The 20372-nt window shown below is 34.9% G+C and overlaps 2 protein-coding genes across 2 annotated transcripts; both read left to right on the top strand.

Moving 5' to 3' along the window:
• The first annotated feature begins 5055 nt into the window (after nucleotides 1–5055).
• Nucleotides 5056–8955, top strand: LOC130741141 (protein HOTHEAD-like). The gene is made up of 6 exons (XM_057593945.1): nucleotides 5056–5283; nucleotides 6446–6785; nucleotides 6902–7203; nucleotides 7307–7695; nucleotides 8006–8571; nucleotides 8684–8955. Exons 1-6 carry the CDS (start codon nucleotides 5187–5189, stop codon nucleotides 8733–8735), a joined length of 1746 nt encoding a protein of 581 aa, XP_057449928.1. The 5' UTR covers nucleotides 5056–5186; the 3' UTR covers nucleotides 8736–8955.
• Nucleotides 8956–14631: 5676 nt separating this feature from the next.
• LOC130741138 (hydroxymethylglutaryl-CoA synthase) lies at nucleotides 14632–20338 on the top strand. Its single transcript, XM_057593942.1, has 12 exons — nucleotides 14632–14796; nucleotides 15451–15557; nucleotides 16279–16411; nucleotides 16890–17033; nucleotides 17134–17292; nucleotides 17543–17616; nucleotides 18470–18545; nucleotides 18704–18759; nucleotides 18848–18935; nucleotides 19293–19433; nucleotides 19524–19673; nucleotides 19968–20338. The coding sequence occupies exons 1-12, from the start codon at nucleotides 14734–14736 to the stop codon at nucleotides 20178–20180; spliced, it is 1404 nt and encodes a 467-aa protein (XP_057449925.1). The 5' UTR covers nucleotides 14632–14733; the 3' UTR covers nucleotides 20181–20338.
• Nucleotides 20339–20372: the final 34 nt, after the last annotated feature.

Below are 20372 nucleotides of genomic sequence, written 5' to 3'. Positions count from 1 at the left end.
TCGGAGACACACCTGGTGGTTGTGTTGTTATTTATAATCCTTATTGATTACATTTACGGTTGTGTTGTTATTTATAATCCTTATTGATTACATTTACAGTCACTTTCCTCTTAGATAAAAGGTGTGAAAATTTAATTGCATATTTATTATTGTATGATATTTTTTTGTTAGATTGCAAAATTATTTAATCGAAAGTTGTGATTCAACATATAGATGGATGATTAAACCTATGAGAGTTATTCAAGGTCACATTTTTTTTCCATCTAAATTTGCATTAGCAATGTTTGTAACGAAGGTGTCATGGGGCTCCTCATGTCATTCTTTTTCTTTTCCAACCCTAGTCCGAAGTCGGATTTACTTGGTCAATGGTCACCCAAATTAAACCTTTAGAATATTGCGAACGAATGAGTGGAAAACTTTTTTTTATTATATCGGAAAGATAAATTGCACTCATCTGTGATTGATCTCTGGACTTCCCCCACCCAATCCATATGTTCACTAGCTCTTACCACTTGAAATATCATTCGAGGACAGTAGGGAATATTGTTTAGGTATTATCAATGAAAATATTTAAATTGTTTGTGGTTGCAAATATTTAAATTGTTTAAAGTATATATTAATTGTTGTAGTATAATATAATAAATACATGTACTTTTATTTGGTATTTTTTCATATGTCTGTTAGTAACTCGATTAATATTATTCAATAATAAACATGTACTTTCATTATGTTTCCTTAAATAATGGCGTTAACAAGTCACATGTTTGAATTTTCATTCCCCCATCTCTTTACACAAAATAATTCAATACTGATTTTCAGATACCTTCACATTACCTCCACCTTTAATCAACTCATTTTGTTATGTATCTTTTTATTCCTATTAATTATACCATATTTGGGGCCTATTTGGTTTCTGTTATCATTTGCTATTATTTCATTGTTTTTGTTTTCAAATATATGTATAGGAATAAGGAAATAATGAAAACAACTTTTTACTGTTTTCGCTGCTTCTTTGTACAAAACTTTGAAAACATGAAAACTTTGAAAAAATGGAATGATGTTTCTATTTCCATTTTAGGTTTCTAGTTTTAATTAAAAAACTACCCCCTTGTTTTCATTTTGTCTCTTATTTTCAGACTTTTTTTTCGAGAAAAAGTAAAATAATGGAAGGTTGTTTTCACGGTACAAAACTTTGAAAACAGAAAATAAGGTAGAAATAATGTGACAATTTTTTTTATAATTCAAACTAGAATAGAAATGCTCTTAACTTTTCTCTCTTCTCTCATTAGGCCCTAAAGGGTTGTCCATTCATATTTTAAGAAAACATTCATAACAACCGAATGGATGAGGTGTTAATCATCTCCAAATCCAATTAATGTCAAAAAGCCCTTCATGGGAAAAAACTTTCCATTCGAGGAGTTGTGGCCTTGTGGGTCTAATTCCATCTAACTATGGTCTGGTGTAATTTCGACTGAAATAAATTTATGGACAAAATTCCAGCACAAATTTATTAATAATAAATGCCCCGTAAATTTTTCATGACTATTTTTATTCTAAACCTTAAATCTATTTTTTTTCATAGAATAATGGTGTGATCTACCTCAAAGATCAAATAAGTAAAAAATACCACATGGAACCATTGATTGATTTAAATGGTAGGTGATTGAGTATTGTGGATAAACAAGACCGATATAAATAAGAACGTTCCCGATTCGAACACGATTTTATCTTACACAAAAAAGAAAAGAAAAATAATGACCATTTAATTATAAGGTCGTGAAGTGCTGTCCCCAAAATGCAAACTGCCAGAGGAAGAAAAGATATGTTTGTTGCAGCTGTGTATAGCTTAAGAAGTGGTACTATGTCAGTGTATGCATTAGAGGCTGTAATAAATGCAGCGACCTAAATTTTGGAGGGTTAGCAACCATGTCCTTGAAGACATCGTATTAATGAATTTTCCATATATCATTAAATGAATCTAAACAACTTTGAATAGAAGTTGTTGAATCTCATTAACGATCTTTTCCCTGAAAAGTACCATAATTCAACTATCATTAGGCGCGTCGTTAGAGGAATAATTTCCTCTTTCAGAAATGCTGTTAGCTAGGTAGGAACCAAGTCCAACGAAACGCAAGAACTAAGTAGATGGCACTATAATATATTGATTTTTTAGTAGAAATCAAGGGAGGCAATATATATTTTTTGTTGATTTTGAGATCAAATAGTTAACGAAATTCTTATGAATTGAGATGAATAAGTTTATACATTAAATTAAATGTATATATGAGTATATCAAAACACATAGGCTATATTTGGCATGTTTAGCTGATAAGCTAGCTGAAAGCTTATAAGCTAGCTGATAGCTGAAAGCTGATAAGCTAGCTGAAAGTTGAAAAGCTACATGATTGAAACAAAAGTGTTTGATAGAACTAGCTTTTAAACAAGCTGAAATTGTAAAATGACATAAAAAGACATACTTGTATAATTATTTTTATATTACATTACTTTATTTTCACATTAATACCAATATGATATTAATATTAAAATTATTATCACTTTAAATATTTTTATTAGCTACAGTTATATATCATCTTAAAAATATAAAATTTATTTTTATTAATATAATATTTATAATACTTGTGGTGCGCAGCGGTGTGGCGGGAATGGTGGCGGAAACTGCATACGTAAGTGTGAGGGGAAAATAAGTTTAGTGTTTTTATAAATATATAAGGGTAAGGGTAGAATTTTAATAAAATAATAAGGATAAAAATGAGAATAAATTTAATAAGCTATAAGCTTTAAGCTATAAGCTACCTGAGATAGCTTATAGCTTAAAGCTTTAAGGTACTAAAATAAGCTCCTTCACCAAACACTTTTGAAGAGCTTTTAAGCTAGTCAAATAAGCTTTAAGCTAGTCAAATAAGCTATAAGCTAGCTGAAATGGCATGCCAAACATAGCCATACTGTATGTATTAGTCTCATCTCATGATTTTTAGGATTTCTCCTTTTTTTTTTTTGAAAAACTACTAAAACACTATACTGTTTGTGGCGTAGCTAAAACATTAGTGACGGTTTTACATTCCGTCGCTATACTGCTTGTCATATTAGCTCTTATTCCATCACTGTTTGCGATGGATCGAGCGACGGTTCTAGAATCCGTTGCTATATTGTTTGACATATTAGCTCTTATTCCATCACAGTTTGCGACGGATTAGTCCGTCGCTAACTAGCTAGCCTTTCTATTATTATTCCGTCGCTAACTTCGTCGCTGGTTTAGCGAGGAAATTATACATCACTTGAGTAAAATACACTCACCTCCCTCAAGATTTGCAAGAATGACACTCCACCCCATTCTTTTTAAAAATCTACACTCCACCCCATTTTTTATAAAGGCAAAATTTAGTGATGAAAACAAATTCGCCACTACTAAAAACTAATTACTAATTAGTAAAAATTTAAATAAATTTAATGCATATACACTATCATACATTAATTTATGAAAATAATTTTACTGAATTAAATTTAAAAAAACCATCCACTCTGTCTGTTAAGTCCACGCCTCATCTATCTCCAAATCATATTTCTCACCACAAACGGCCACCACCAAGCCTTTACTCCCTTTAACACGGCTCCACTGTCCCACAATGTGAAACTACATGGCACCACCATGCCTCAAAGTTTTGTTGCCACCTGAACCCCAGAACGTGAATCGCACATTCCTAAAGCCACTTGTTCAACTACTTCTTGTGAATTTCACCCCTTTAAGTTGTGAGCGAACGCTCGGTTGGTGGATTTCACCCCTAAAGATATTGTTGGATTTTGTTAAAACGATGCTCCACCGCCTCGTTGGGCTCTAATAACCTCAGATCCACTTCATATTTTCATAATTTTGTTTCTCTATTTTCTTCACTCATTTATGTTGCTTTTTTGGCCTACAACCCAATTTTGAAAATTAGAGGTATAAAGAGATTATTTTGATTAAAATTGAATTATCACCAAATATGAAAACACAAGCATGTTTCACTATGTTCGAGATATGGTTTGTAAATCGGGCAGGTGTGCTATTGCATAATTTGCATTGTGAATTTACGGAGGAAAAACGCGATTGAGAGAATGGGGAGGATTGTGATGTTTTCATTTTTAAATTTATTGGATTATATTGAATTTTTTTTTTGAAATTATTGATTAATAATTTAAATAATAACTAATTATTAATGAAGAATATTTTTCGTCACTAAATTTGCCTCTATATAAAATGGGGTGGGATGTAGATTTTAGATAAGAATGGGGTGGAGTGTAATTCTAACAAATCTTAAGGGGGGTGAGTGTACTTTACTCCTGCTTTTATTTGAATTCACCATCCTTAGAGAGGGATTCTTCCGTCGCTAATTTGTGACTAGTGACGAAATTTGATTTTGTGAATTTTTTTTTCCCTCTACAATAAGTAGTTAATAACCATCAAATCTAATTTAAAACCTGCTATTGGTTTAAAGTTTCACCTTCGTATTTAAGATCTTGTTCATCAAAATACATAATTTGATTAAAATTTTCAAAACATAATTAAAAACATTAATTTCAAATACATAAATATTCATTTAAATTCATGAAAGTAAGGTGTAATCGGATCAGGTTGATTTGAATTTAAGGTGTTTAAATGTGAACTTATTTAACATGATTGATTCAGATTTTCTAATTTTTGCTTCTAGACCCAAGTCAAACCAACTTGATCTCAATTAGATATTTAGATTAGTTCGGTTTCGGTGGTCGAATTCAGAATAAAAAACAACTAAAATTTATTTTTGGCAGTTATTAGATGCAATTATCCCAACCCAACTGTTTTCCATCCACTCTAATAACCATCCAAATATTAACAATTGAATATGTCACTCCAAAACCTTAGTGCAATAAATCAGGCGAAGAAAGGGAGTAAACATATCACAAAGTCTGCGTTTTCTTGAATCACTGTGGGCCACAGTTCCACATGTACAACATTAAACACAGCAGCATTACTTTTGGTTCCTGCGATAAATGCAGTAAGTAATCTTTACGTCAGTCAAAGTTTTTGCCGACGAGATCGTTGGTTTTCCCACTTTATATATGGAAGCATAAGGGGTTGGTTTCAGGTCAGAGTAGAACATTAAACCAGATAACAAAGTCATTCCATTGGCAACTTCAAGTGCCTGACAATGTCTGCTGTAATGACTGTTTGGTGGTTGCAGCAGTTGGTTCTGCTTTCTCTTGCTGGGATTCTCTTCTCTCCTGAACTTTGTGCTTCACAGAATGGTACTAATGTTATACTTTCATTTCTCTCTGTTTTGCTCAGTAACTTGTTGCACTTTGGTTCATAAGATTGTAGGGTGAAACTGAAACAGGTACCACATTGTTTAGTGTGTCGGTCTGGATGGAATTTCATTGGATAATAATTAGTACTAATATTATAATGTGACGATAATACACATTGTTCAGTATGGTCTAATTGAGTTTAGAGGCATTATGCTCATAGCAAAGGACACTGCTTTACTTTGAGTAAATGGCTTAATTAGAAGAAACCCTTTTTAGGCTTTAGCATGTTACTTACATCAAGGTAGATGAAGTTCATCATGTGATTAGATTGCAGGCTAAAGTTTTAGTTTTATCTGAAATTAAGTAACTTACAAGTTTTCCGGTGAATTGTCTGATATTGGCCTAAAATGACTTGTGAGATGAAATATTACTATAATGTGATTAGTTTAGTTTGTCTGTGGAAACTGAAAGACACAACTTTCACTTCAGACTAGAAAAATAGAAAGGAACATCGGTAACTACCATATATTCATGTGTGCTTGTTTTTAACTAGCATACATTTTTGAGAAATTCTTTTCAAATCTCTGTGAGATGAGATGTGTAACTTGAGGATGAGAGGTGCTGAGCTTGAATGTTTATTTTGATTTGCATGATTGCATCCATTTCCAATTGAATTCTATTTTTTTTTTTAACTTCAGCTAGAGTAGCAGAGAGATAGAAAAAAGACAAATAGAATCATGTGAAATCATATATCACATCATTGCATCTCTGTGAGAAAAAGAAAGATCCTCTGGTATATTCAAAAAGTTTTAATTAGTGATTGATGCATGCAACCACTTTTTAAACATCTGCAACCACAAAAATTAGCTCATATTCATCAGAAAAAGCAGGGGAAGTCATCTTCATGTGGGTCTAAGTCCAACTATTTGAAACCTTACCAATCATTAGATGTTTCAACAACATATTCCCTATCTTTGACATCTGATCAGATTATCATTAATTTCTCATAAAACAAACAAGATTACAAGATACTTTAATCAGCCTATAACACATTGTAGGACTAGCAAGATGAATTAAAAAAACATCATAAAATTGAATGGATTCTGAGATTGCCCTGTGTTTTTGTTGTTGATTTATTCATTGAATCACTGTATACATGCAGCTGGGAAATACAGTTTCATGCAGGATGCAACTTCAGCTTCAAGAATCTCCTACTATGACTACATTGTGATTGGCGGCGGCACCGCGGGGTGCCCGTTAGCCGCCACCTTGTCCCAGAATTACAGTGTTTTGCTCCTGGAACGTGGCGGTTCCCCTTATGGGAATCCCAACATCACAAACTTAGCTCAATTCGGCGTTGCCCTCACCGACACGTCACCAACCTCTCCCTCTCAGCGCTTTGTCTCCACAGACGGCGTCATCAACTCTAGAGCTCGTGTCCTCGGCGGTGGAAGCTGTTTAAACGCCGGTTTCTACACTCGTGCTAGCCCGCATTATGCCAGGTAAGCAAAAGTGCATGTTTGAAAATCCTTCTACAATTAATTCTAAAGTCAAAATTATGCGCGTATGTCTATTGCTTGCGCGACATAAAATTTCTGGATTCGTCACTGCTGTTTAGGGAGGCTGGTTGGGATGGAAAGTTAGTGAATGAGTCCTACCAATGGGTGGAGCGAGTGGTGGCGTTTGAGCCTCCAATGCGGCAGTGGCAATCAGCTGTTAGGGATGGATTGTTGGAAATTGGGGTGAAGCCTTACAATGGCTTCACTTATGATCATATTACTGGGACTAAAGTTGGAGGCACCATCTTTGACAACCAAGGTCACAGGCACACTGCTGCTGATCTTTTGCAATATGCTAACCCTAGTGGAATTACTCTGCTATTTCATGCCACTGTGCACAAGATCTTGTTCAGGCATAGAGGTATAGTTCTGGTCTAATTCTTCATCATATTCAAGCATGCAGACCAATTGTTCGAAGAAAAGCCCCTGTTAATGACTTGTGAATGGTGAAATTAATTGAGCAGGTGGATCAAGGCAAGCAGCTCATGGAGTGATATTCAGGGATGGAACTGGAGCAGAACACAGGGCATATCTGAATCAAGGGCCCAAGGGCGAGATAATTGTGTCATCCGGTGCACTTGGCAGCCCACAACTTCTGATGTTGAGTGGAATTGGAGCAGCACATCACCTTCAGGAACACAACATTAGTGTGGTGTTGGACCAGCCATTGGTTGGACAGGGTATGTCTGATAACCCAATGAACGCCATCTTTGTCCCCTCTCCGATCCCGGTAGAGATTTCCCTCATTCAGGTTGTCGGCATCACCGCCTTTGGCAGCTACATTGAAGCCGCCAGTGGTGAATACTTCTCTGGTCCTCCTCCAAGAAATGACTACGGAATGTTTTCCCCTAAGGTACCACATTCACACTACTCTACTTGTTACACTTCACATTCATTCATCTTTTCATAAATTGTTTCGTCCGGACTATGTAAATTCTGGTTGACTGGTTCACAAGTTAAAAGAGTTTTTCTGCATATTCAATTTTAGGAACATATTGTAAATAACATTATCCAATGTTAGTAATAAAAACATGTTTCATGGGTGGATTGTGGACCACTTTTTAACATGGTACTCTCACACTGGTCAATTTGTCAACGATCAAAATCTTGCTTCAGATATGATGTCTCAAATTCAATTTCCTGTTCACAATTCATGAATGCAGATTGGTCAATTCTCCAAGTTGCCTCCAAAGCAAAGGACACCAGAAGCGATGGCGAAAGCAATAGAGTTGATGGGGAGCCTTGAAGAGGCAGCATTCAGAGGCGGGTTCATTCTGGAGAAAATCATGGGTCCCATTTCAACAGGTCACTTGGAGCTTCGAAACCGCGATCCAAATGAGAACCCGTCGGTGACCTTCAACTACTTCCAGGATCCCAGAGACTTGGAGAGATGTGTGCAGGGCCTTAGCACCATCGAGAAAATCATTGAATCCAAGGCTTTCTCTCCCTTTAAGTACAACACCATGCCAGTGTCTATGTTGCTTAACATCACTGCGAATTCTCCTGTTAACTTGTTGCCCAAACACGCGAATTCTTCAATGTCTCTGGAGCAGTTCTGCAAAGACACCGTGATGACCATATGGCACTACCACGGTGGCTGCCAAGTTGGTAGAGTTGTTGATACTGATTACAAAGTTCTTGGTGTAGATGCACTGCGTGTTATTGATGGTTCTACCTTTAATTATTCTCCCGGAACTAATCCTCAAGCCACTGTTATGATGCTTGGAAGGTATCATATTCATATCATATGCTTCTTCTTCATTTCTCAATCCCTCTTTAAATAGTTGCTGTATATAGATAATTCAGTGGTGCTTACTTTTTATTTTCTTAATATGGTGCAGGTACATGGGAGTCAAAATATTGAGGGAGAGACTTGCTGCTGAAGAAAGCTAGTAATGTTAGGAGTTGTGTAGTAATTATTAGTTTCTCTCTGTTTGAGGTTCATGAAATGGTGTGATCAGATTAGAGAGAACTTAGTCTATATTTCAGATTTTACTTATATGTTACTTCACATTGAAATTAATGAGGAATGTCTTGGTATCAAGAGAAGAGAAGAAAATGAAATACATTATTCTCATTGAATGAGTTGAAGAGTGAAGATTCAACACTTTATACACTAATAGATCAGAAGTTCAGAACTGATCCAACTAATTAGCTAAAACAGAAAAGTAATAAGCTAAAACATTAAATAACTAAAAACATAAATAACAGAACTAGCTAACTAAGTGAATGAAGGTAGTTACATTCTATATGCTAGTATCTTCCCTCAAGTTGGACTATGAAGATCATATAATCCTAACTTGGACAGAAAAGTATGAAAGGAGGTAGAATGAAGAGGCTCAGTGAAAGCATTGACCAATTGAGCAGAGGATGGCACAGGAAGCAAATAGATAAGACCTGATTGAATCTTCTCTCGAGCAACATGGAAATCGATCTCAATATGCTTGCTACATTCATGAAATGTTGTATTATGAGCCAGCATAAATGGCTGATTTATTATCACAGTAAATGGACGTCGGCTTCATGAGAGGAGCATGGAGATCAGTTAATAGATAATTAGATATGCAATTCATTGGATTTCACATGTAAGACTTGATAAAGCCCTATATTCAGCCTCTGAAGAAGAACGAGAAACAATAAGTTTTTTTTAGCCTTCAAAGAAACCAGGGAAGAGCCAACAGAAACACAATATTCGGAGAGAGATTTTCGACTGTCAATGCAATATGCTCAGTCTGAATCAGCAAATCCAGAGACATGTAGATCAAATGCGGCTGATCAGAAAATTCCCTTAGCAGGAGATGACTTTAACACAAAAGAGAAGCTTCAAAATGAGCTTTGCGAGGGTCAGAGATGAACTGACTCAGTTGTTGCACAACATAAATTATGTGAGACCTTGTGGTAGTCAAATAAAGAAGCCTCACAATTAACCCTCTATAAGCTTATGGATTACAATGAGCTGGACCTTGATCAGCATGTAACTTGGAGGAAGGTGTGCAGGGAGTTGAAACAAGCTTTGCAGCCAATTGACCTGAATCTTCCAATAGCTCTAGGGTATATTTCCTTTGATTATGAAAAATGTTAATCTTAGTTCGTGCAATTTCAAGCCCCAAAAAATACCTCAAGGAACGAAGGTCCTGGATTTTAAGTTTAGCATCTAAGAAGCTATTCACTGATTGTATTTCAACCATATCATTGCCAGTCAAAACTGCAATTTCTCTGGTACAACCAGGACACTCAATAACACATGATCATCTGACTAGTGGTGGTAAGTTCTGGTCACATAGGTTTGTATTCTATTATGTAGTTGAATAACAGTGTCTCTATCATTCAAAGATTATGCAATGCATATACTTGTTGGTCGTAAATGCTCTCTATTATAAAGCTACCTGATAGAAGCTTAGCTTTTATTTCAGTTTTGAAAAATGCAAAACCACCCTGTCCACCCACAGTAGAGGGTTTGGACTTTGGATACATTAATAATGCAGGTAGTTCTCTGCCATCATCCTCAAGATGTTGGTTTTTGCAAATCAACAAAAAAGGTCAGCATTGTGTTACTTTTACAGTATTGCTCTCTGAGAGACTAAATCTACCTTATTAGCCTGCCTTATTAAGTTCCAGTCATATTACATCATCATGCTTTCGTAAAGTATAAGAAACTGGATTTAGTCAAAATTGCTCTGTATTTAGGCTTAATTGCACTTTTCGTCCCTAATGTATAGGGCTTGTGCAATTTTGGTCCCCTGTGTTTAAAACGAGCAATTTTGGTACACCAAAGATTAAGACGTGACAATTGGGTCCTTCCGTTAGTTCTCCGTCAAATCCTTAACATCATTTGTCTATGTGGAGCTCATTAACGACGTGGATCTGACTGTGTGCGCCACTATGATGCCATGTAATTAATTAAAATAAATAAATTTAATTAATTTAAAAAAACTCATAGATAAATAAAAACCATTGCCCATATTCATATTCCCTTTCATCATCTCAGCTTCATCTTCATCTTTCCATCTGAAGAACCCAAAAACTACACACCACCCAAACCAATTTCAGAAATTAATTCAACCCAAAACCAACAACAGGAACATCAACATCAACATCAACCTCAAAGCCCTCCCCCTTTCCCTCCCACGCTCATCAACCCGAAACCCCTTAACCTCCCCTTTCATCCCTTTTCTCTGACCCACCATTATCACCCCCTTCATCAAAGCAACAGTACATGTCATCAAACCCATGAAAAAATCAAAGCTCTCTGAGAGCTTGAACCTTGATGAAAACTCAGTTGAGGGAGGTAAATCGAAGAACCAAGCTTCATCCTTGGGAAAACCCAATTGAGGAGGGCAGATCGAAGAATAGGAATGCGGTGGAGAGAAGTTGCGGATGGTAGAAAACATGGATTTAGCGGCGACGGAGATGGGTTGTGGCGTTTGGGACGGCGACGACGAAGTGGTGCGAGTTGCTGAGCGCCGGTGGGGACGAAGGTCGGGGGGTAACTACGGTACTCACAGGCACGATGGTGGTCAAAGCTGCCGTTTGATCCTGGTTCCGGACGGGTGCTGGTTGGTGCTGGTTGTACGAAAGAGAGTGGTGGTGTTGGTGAAGAACAACAGACAAATATGTTAGGGTTAGTGGTGGTGAAGAAGAGGAATAGGAATTTTTTTTGTTTTTGGTTATATAATATATTTATTTTTTTTGGACAGTACGTAATATTTTTTTTTACAGAATAGTGATTTTATTTTATCAATGATGTATTATTTTTATTTTATTTCAATTCTTTTACTTTATAATTTTATTCAAGGGTGGTGCGGATAGCAATTCCATGCCATTCAAGGGTGGTGTGGATGTTCACGTAGGCTAACAGAGTTAAGGAAACTAACAGAAGGACTTAATTATCACGTTTTAATTTTTGGTGTACCAAAATTGCTCGTTTTAAACATAGGGGACCAAAATTGCACAAGCGCTATATATCAGGGATGAAAAGTGCAATTAAGCCCTGTATTTATTAGTGTTCTTCATTTTTAATTGCTTTTGCTTTTTTTTTTTTTGGGTCAAACCTTTGCTTTTTTAAAGATTCAGAATCTGGCATTTCACACAAAGGGCCGGATGGCTAGAGGAATGGATTTAAATTGATTTTTGGGCCTTTGAATTGCATCCTGTACGGTATGATAGCCCAAATACAAAAGTAATTTATATTTCTGATGTAACTAAAAAATATATTTTTATTTACTATTATTTAAATTAAATAAATATTTAATTTCAACTATTTTATTAAAATTGAAAAGTATAAACTAATCAGATAATTATCTTAGTTAATTATGAAAATTTAAAATTTTTGGGAAGGACAAATTTATTGTAGTTAGCATGCAGACAAAGGACAAATTTACTGTAGATAGCATGCAGACTAGGACAAATCAGGTTTCATTTTAATTTTGTTAATTTAGCCTGTATATTTTGTTAAATTAGTTTAGTCGTTTCATTTTGCTAATGGATATGTTGTTAAAACTATTTTACATTGATAACCAATAACAATATAACATATAGGAGAATTTGTTACATTTGCTGTAAATTTTAATTAAAATAAGATTATATTTAATGATTTGGTGGAATATAATTGGATGTCTAACAAACTTTAATTTATTTCATTTATTAGAATTAACCCATTTAAACTGGAGAGTACATATACACTTTAAATGGAAGATTAATATAATTTATTTTGAATTTTTTAAAATTAAAATAGTGATAAAATGACATATATAATAAAATGTTATTTCTTGTTTCTCATTCTAAAATATGTGAATATACAGCAGCCAAGACCTCAAAATGTAACAGTGTGGTCCTGTGAACTCGTGGGGATATTTTAAAACAACATATGCGTCTCGTGGGCGTCTCGTGCAGAGCGAGGGAGGTGAGGGAAAAATATAACTAGTTTATTATGATTATTAGTGAATGAGTTTTGTTTTTTGCCAACGTGAAGCGCGAGGCTGCCAAAATAAAGTGGACTAATTGAAATTACATGGTCAAATATATGTTACTAATGTTAAAGGGTGTAGTATATATAGCCAAATAAAAATGCTAATTAGTGTCAGACTCTGTCGACGCTAATTAGGCAAAAGTTCGTGCTACAAGATTAGCGCTGTGACTCAATTAAATAGCTTGAAGCTATTATTTCAGCGTCAATCATATCATCGTATAGACAAAAACTAAACCGATGCTACACGCTTGTTAAGATGATTGGCGTGTTAGGCGACTCTAATTTAGCCATTTCTTCTTGTAGTGAGACTCTTACCTTAGGAATTTGGATGACCAACTTGTCAATATCCATTTTATATATTTTTCCGATTAAATATTTAAATTTGCCTACAAAATGATCTAAAAGATGACAAAGTTGCACACATAGTCAGCAACAATTGCGTGGGAAGATCATTTAAAGTCAAGTCACGACTCACAAGTGTACAGAATCCCCCATTGCGTACTCATGTGTTACGAATTTGAGGGTAAGTTTCTATATCCTAATAATATTGTCTTAATTCCCTGATGAGTTTGAATAAGAGATTAATGTCTATGCACCGACGGTGTAAAAAGTTTTACATCATCATTCAATCACAACCTTCAATTTTTCTATTTTAGATATTATTAAATTTAAAATTAATTATGAGCTAACAAAATGGAGGGATGTGATTGAATGATGGTGTAAAACTTATTTTGTCACCTGTTTGTAGTACTCTAGTGGTTACTCCAAGCTATATAGCTCGCACCCAAGTCAAAGTGAAATCACGCAATCCTCACTATGTCTATAAGTGCTTAATTTAATGGCTACTTATAAATTTGATTTGAAGACAAGAAGCCACGAATCTATACCTGATACCTCTCTTACGAAAGCATTCATCTAAGACTTGGATGGAGTGTCAAGACAAGCATCAATCAAATAGTATCAATGTCTCAATATGAAATACAAATACGTACCAAAGAGATGTTGAGTTTTTAATTATTTGTACCTACGATTTTTTAAGTTTTACCAACCATTTCTTAATGCAAGTTTGTTCTTTTGTTTTTAAAAGAAAAGAGATTATAACGGATTCTACCGTTGTAGCTAGTACGCCATAAATAAACATAACTTGGGAAACATAGAACATGATCGAGTTCGCAAACGGCACATGGATAAAAGTTGCATATCGCCAGGGTGTCAACTATCATCCAATGATCCAATCCTAATTATTGTTATTAAAAAAAGTAACTTAATTTTGTCGCTGTATGTGGCCTGTGTGTCCCTTCAACACACCTAGTGCATGTAGTGGCATGTTAAATTTTTTTTTGAAAGTGTGGCAGGTTAAATTTAAAATAGTTGAGATTCACTTTTTGAGTTTCTTTCTCTGTTGTTTGACATCTACTCATATGCATTTCTTTGATTAACATGACAATGCATATATGTCCCTATGCTCCCAAATCTTGGTAAGTGATGGATCACGAGCAAAAAGTGAGGTTATTTTTTTGACAAGAGTTATGATATATACATATCTTCACTCATTTTCCACCTTCATTTTTTATTATTTTTTTTTCTCTGTCAATCAAATTACATCTCTCTTTCTCCACCTCTCAACACCTAAAAAATGAGATGTGAAGATATAATTAATTCGTTTGTATTTGTCGCTGAAGCACGCACACGAAGTTTGCATTTTTGGCACCCTTGATTAGTTGATATTTATACTATACGTAAATTAAATGAAATTAAATGAATTGCTTCCCATCCATCCTAGTTGTCAGTTGCAACTGATCATCATCGCTATATATACACACACACTCACCAACACTTCCACGTGACCCTTCTTTCTCTCTTCCGTTGGAGCAAGAAGAGAGGTTCGATTTTCTGGTTTTGATTTGGATCCGATAACCAGAAATGGCAAAGAATGTGGGGATTCTCGCTCTTGACATCTACTTCCCTCCCACATGCGTCCAGCAGGTGCGATTCACAACAACAACAACATCACTTTCTTCTCATTCTGTTAATTGCTTCATTTGCTTGTTTTCTGTTTCAAGTTTAATTTGCTACCTCACTGGAATTTTGTTTCAAGTTATGTGTTTCTGTTACATGATCCAAGATTCCGGAACAATGAAATTGTTACAAGATGCTTAAGTTAAGCTAACTAGTTAATTGGCGTGTAGTTTGGTGTTTGATAGGACTAGAATAACTTACTTTTAAGCATGTAACCAGTAATGTAATGTGCTGGAAATGGAATTTAATCAAATCAAGTCACGATCTCCATATATTGCATGTTAAATCAATTTTGGTGGAAAGTGACACTGGAGCCTCAGTGATTTGTTTTCATTTTCACTTTTTTGTAAGATAATAGCCAATAATCAGAAGTAGGAAAACAGATCCATGAAACTAATTAACACTTGACAACAACACATGTTCCATGTTTGGTGTGACTAGAGGAGGAGGTAAGAGAAAGTATTGAACCGTATTCCTGTGCTGCATCATTATGTGGTTCTTTCCTTTGATGCAATGTGTTTCGTTTTATTTTATTTTATTTACTATCTAACTGTAAATTTAAGTTACTTTAGCCTCTTTTAATGAAGGTTTTTCATTTTCTTTATATTTGCTTATATGCAGGAAGCTTTGGAGGCTCATGATGGTGCCAGTAAAGGGAAATATACCATTGGACTTGGACAAGATTGCATGTCGTTCTGTACCGATGTAGAAGATGTCATCTCAATGAGGTATGTACTTTGGTTTTGATTGTCTCTGCTTTTGTATTTTGGTGGTGTGGACTATTTGTTTGAATGCCAGTGGGTTTGGTTTGGTGTTATTCCTGCTTGTAGTTACTATCCCTGCTACTAGTTATCCTTGTCATCTATTGTTTGGACTATCGTAGTAATACGAGATTTTGTACATTCTGAAGTATGTTTGACAACTTACAAGCTTTACATAATGGTTTGGTGGACCCTCATTAGGGAACATGTAAATTGTTGATCTGGTAAATACAGCCCTGAACAATTTAAAACCATGTCAAGGTGTTTGGATATTTGCATTATGTACAACAAAAATTGTCACTTTCAGGTTGAAATAAATCTTTCTATCTCCTTGGATCTTTTAGTATCGATATAGTTCATGTTTGGAAACCAAACTTGTTTCCACATTGAATCAGAATTGATTTGATTGAAGCTGTAGAGGAGAAGCTACTCCTACTAGCTTTTACTGCGAAGAATCAATTTTGAGTGGATGTAAAGCTGGTCAAAAATGCTAGTTGTTGTATTGTTTTGCCTGTCTTATGTAAACTACACGTACAATTTACAACCAGCTTAAAATATATTACACTAAGGTTGCTTCTTTCTGTGGGTTTTACATTCAATAGGACTTCAAAGGTGAAGCTTTATCTTCAATCTTATAACCAACCATTTCATAGTTTCATCTCTTGACGATTAATTATTGCATCTGCAGTTTGACAGTGGTTAATTCCCTTCTTGAGAAGTATGAGATTGATCCGAAACAAATTGGTCGGCTGGAAGTAGGCAGCGAGACTGTAATAGACAAAAGCAAATCCATCAAGACATTCCTGATGCAGATCTTTGAGGTATCCTTCAGTGTCTAACCACTTGGATATTGGATATATGGTTCTCCTTGCTAAAATAGACTAACTTTCCAAATCATCTGATTAAAGTGTAGATATCTCTTTCAAAAAAAAAAAGTGTAGATATCAATTTAAGTGCCTATTTACTTTATGATTCAACCTTAGTTTCAAGTATTTAATCCGGGATTGGAAGCTCTGAAGCATTCAATCTTGGGGTTGTCAAACAGAGCAAGCTGCTAAAATGGCTTATACTTATAGCTAGCTGTTCTCTTTTTGTCCTGATTCCGAAATCAGAACAGATACTGACCAGTGACCATCTTCTTGGAAAGCCATTAAAATTTCACTGTCTTATATATTACAGGAAGTCGTTAATGTTAATAATCGGATTGGGTTGTTCTGTTATATTACAATTTTCCATATCAAGCAATTTATTTCTGCAGCTATCTAACAAAATACTCGTTTATTTGTCTGAAACAAACAGAAATATGGAAACACTGACATTGAGGGTGTTGATTCCACTAATGCATGCTATGGAGGAACTGCTGCTTTATTCAACTGTGTTAATTGGGTGGAAAGCAATTCATGGGATGGACGCTATGGACTTGTTGTCTGCACTGATAGTGCAGTAAGATAATTTCCTAGTCATGCACATTATCTTTGTAATGGATGATTTGGGGGGGGGGGGTTCAATTTCAAGCATTTGGATTTGATATTTCCTTTCTCAGGTCTATGCTGAAGGACCTGCTCGACCTACTGGAGGAGCTGCTGCAATTGCCATGCTAATAGGTCCTGATGCTCCAATGTCTTTTGAAAGCAAATTGAGGGGAAGTCATATGTCTCATGCTTATGATTTTTACAAACCTAATCTTGCTAGTGAATACCCGGTAAGCTTTTCAGTTCCTTTTAATTTCTGTCTGAACATTTGACTTTTGGAATCATATAATTTGAAAAGTAACTTCCAATTCTTTTACCATGTGATGATCATATAGTCCTTGCAACTTTAATTTGATCTGAACATACTACGAAGGATAGTATTTGTTGTTCTCGTCAGTTCTTTACTTTTAAACATAATCGCCTGCTGATAGCATCTAAGGATGCCAACGACAATAAATTCACATATTTTTCATGTTGTAGGTTGTCGACGGAAAGCTTTCACAAACTTGTTACCTCATGGCTCTTGATACTTGCTATAAGCATTTCAATCACAAGTATGTTTTACTTTAATCTTAATTCTCATGAACATATTTATCTATAACATTGACTAGGGTTATGAAAATTGGGCCAATAATTATGGAAACGGGTTAAAGATAAACTGGTAGAATGATTCAGATCAAATAACCCAATAAACATATGTTCTTACTCAGTACTTCGCTGCCTTGATGCAAATTGAGTTGGACCTGACCTGGCCACTATTGACAATTTCTTTTTCTCAACTAAATTACTCTTAAAATTCTTAAATGATTTGGTAAACTAGTAATCTGATTTGGCTATAATTATGTCTAGACAAGGTGATTATTCTAACATTAGGCTATAGATATTCTAAATGGGGCATTTACAAATGGGAAAGAGCTTACTGCACTACTAAAGGAATTTAAGCCAAATGAGAAACTGCGCTTGCTGATCTGATAAGCATTCTGCCTGGTAGTAGAAAAGTGCCATTTTAATGAATAAATCTAATAATATAATGATAGAAAATATGCTTAATGTTATATAGCCAGTGAATGACACCGATGAAAAATTATATGATGTTCTAATTTACTTTTCCTTATTCTGTCACATTACCTTATCTCCCTATGTATCTTTATATATGGACTTTGATTAGTTGAATCAAAGTTTGTGGATGTTTCGTAAATAATAATTCAAGCCATATAGCATTACTCATAATAATATTAAATCTCAAAGTAGAATGTAATAGCACATTTTTCAAAAGTATTATTCAAATTCTCAATATGTATACATCCTTGTTTATCTTTTCATATTTGTATTAAGTAGACCAGTCTTGTATTCAAAACATTAATAATAACTAACTAACCAAGTACCTGAATGTATTTGCTTTTGCAGATATGAGAAACTCCATGGAAAACAATTTTCTATTTCTGATGCTGAATACTTTGTATTTCACTCTCCGTATAACAAGGTAGTTTAGACATATGGATTTAGTATTTAATATCCCAATTAACACTTAATCATGCTCCGCGTGACATATTCCCCATATATCTGTATCACATTGATATGTCAACCTTTAGTCTGTCCTGTTTTTTTGTATATTACTCTTAACACTTCTAGCTTCTGCAGCTTGTACAGAAAAGTTTTGCTCGGTTGGTGTTCAGTGACTTCTTGAGGAATCCTAGGTCTTCTTCATTTCTCCATCATCTGAAAAACTTGTTTAATTTTTATTCAATTAATACACGGGTGTTCTAAAATTAATTATGACTGCAGCGCTGTGGATGAGGTTGCAAAAGAAAAGCTAGGACCATTTGCAACTTTATCTGATAACGAGAGCTACCAAAGCCGGGATCTTGAAAAGGTTTGAGAGCCTATAAAAGTAACATTACTGATTATTTGTACTTTTACCTTTGGATAGTTTATAAATTTCACAGTTCAATAAAATTCTATTAAAATTGACAGTTTTGAAACTTTTTGCTGATGATGTGTGATACATCCAGCTGATTGTCAAGTACTTGAACTAGTTAATAAGTTAGTTGGTTAAGTCTGTTAGCCTGTTATCTTTTGTGTCAGTTTTGTATTAACATTTGTTAATTATTTTAGTCAATTCAGATTGCACATGAGTCACAAACTCCATGTACATATAAACCAATCTTCATTCTCTGCAATACTCTGATTTCTGAGTTCCAATGACACATTTTCTTTTTTTTATTTGTAGGCATCCCAGCAAGTTGCAAAACCTCTATATGATGAGAAGGTACAACCAACTACTTTGATACCAAAACAAGTTGGCAACATGTACACTGCGTCTCTCTATGCAGCCTTTGCATCCCTTATTCATAACAAGCATAGCACATTGGTAAATATTCTGATCACTATCTATGACAAATATAAGCATCCTCATAACAATGCTTTGTGCTCTCTAATAATTTCATTTTGCAATTTTCAGGCAGGAAAAAGGGTGATATTATTCTCATATGGAAGTGGCTTAACTTCAACAATGTTTTCTTTGCAATTTAGCGAAGGTCAACATCCATTTAGCTTGTCAAACATTGCCCGAGTGATGGATGTTGCTGGAAAATTGAAATCAAGACATGAGGTATTGATCTTTAAACGTCTAGTCAAATATTGAAGTATTTCAGATGTGCTTTTCAGGTTTAATTTTAAATTGAACATAATTACCAAAAAAAATATTAGATCGTATCTCTCTTTGGTATTCAGAATGAACCTGTTTGACATGTATTTGACTCACATCGGTACACCTTGTAATCTCTATAGATTCAGTCCAAGAGACTAATGAAGAACTGATTCATTCTTCTCCAAAATCACTTTTCATCTTCTAATAGGTATACAATTGAAGATTTTGATGAGTACATAATTTTTTGTAATGCAGTTTCCTCCAGAGAAGTTTGTCGAAATCCTGAAGCTAATGGAGCATAGGTATGGTGCCAAGGAGTTTGTGACAAGCAAGGATATTAGCCTTTTATCTCCAGGCACATTCTATCTCACCGAAGTTGATTCCATGTACCGGAGATTCTATGAAGAGAAAACTAAAGAAAGCAGTTTGACTCCTGCAGTCAACGGTTTGACGGTCAATGGTCACTGATTCTTACCAATATACAGCAAGCAATAAATGGAAGTCAACCTCGCTTAGAATGAAGAAGGGTATTCTAGTTTGCATTAGTGTTGTTCTGTAGTGGCAAGTATTGTAAGTTCAATTATTTCATTTTACCATTGAAATCTAAATTCTAGCTTTTGTTGTTATACTTTTTGCATTTAGTTACTTAAAATAGCCTTT

The sequence above is a fragment of the Lotus japonicus genome, chromosome 2, assembly GCF_012489685.1.
Source record: "Lotus japonicus ecotype B-129 chromosome 2, LjGifu_v1.2".
Lineage (NCBI taxonomy): Eukaryota > Viridiplantae > Streptophyta > Magnoliopsida > Fabales > Fabaceae > Lotus > Lotus japonicus.
The sequence above is the reverse complement of the archived record's forward strand: the minus strand, read 5'-3'. Positions and strand labels throughout refer to the sequence as shown.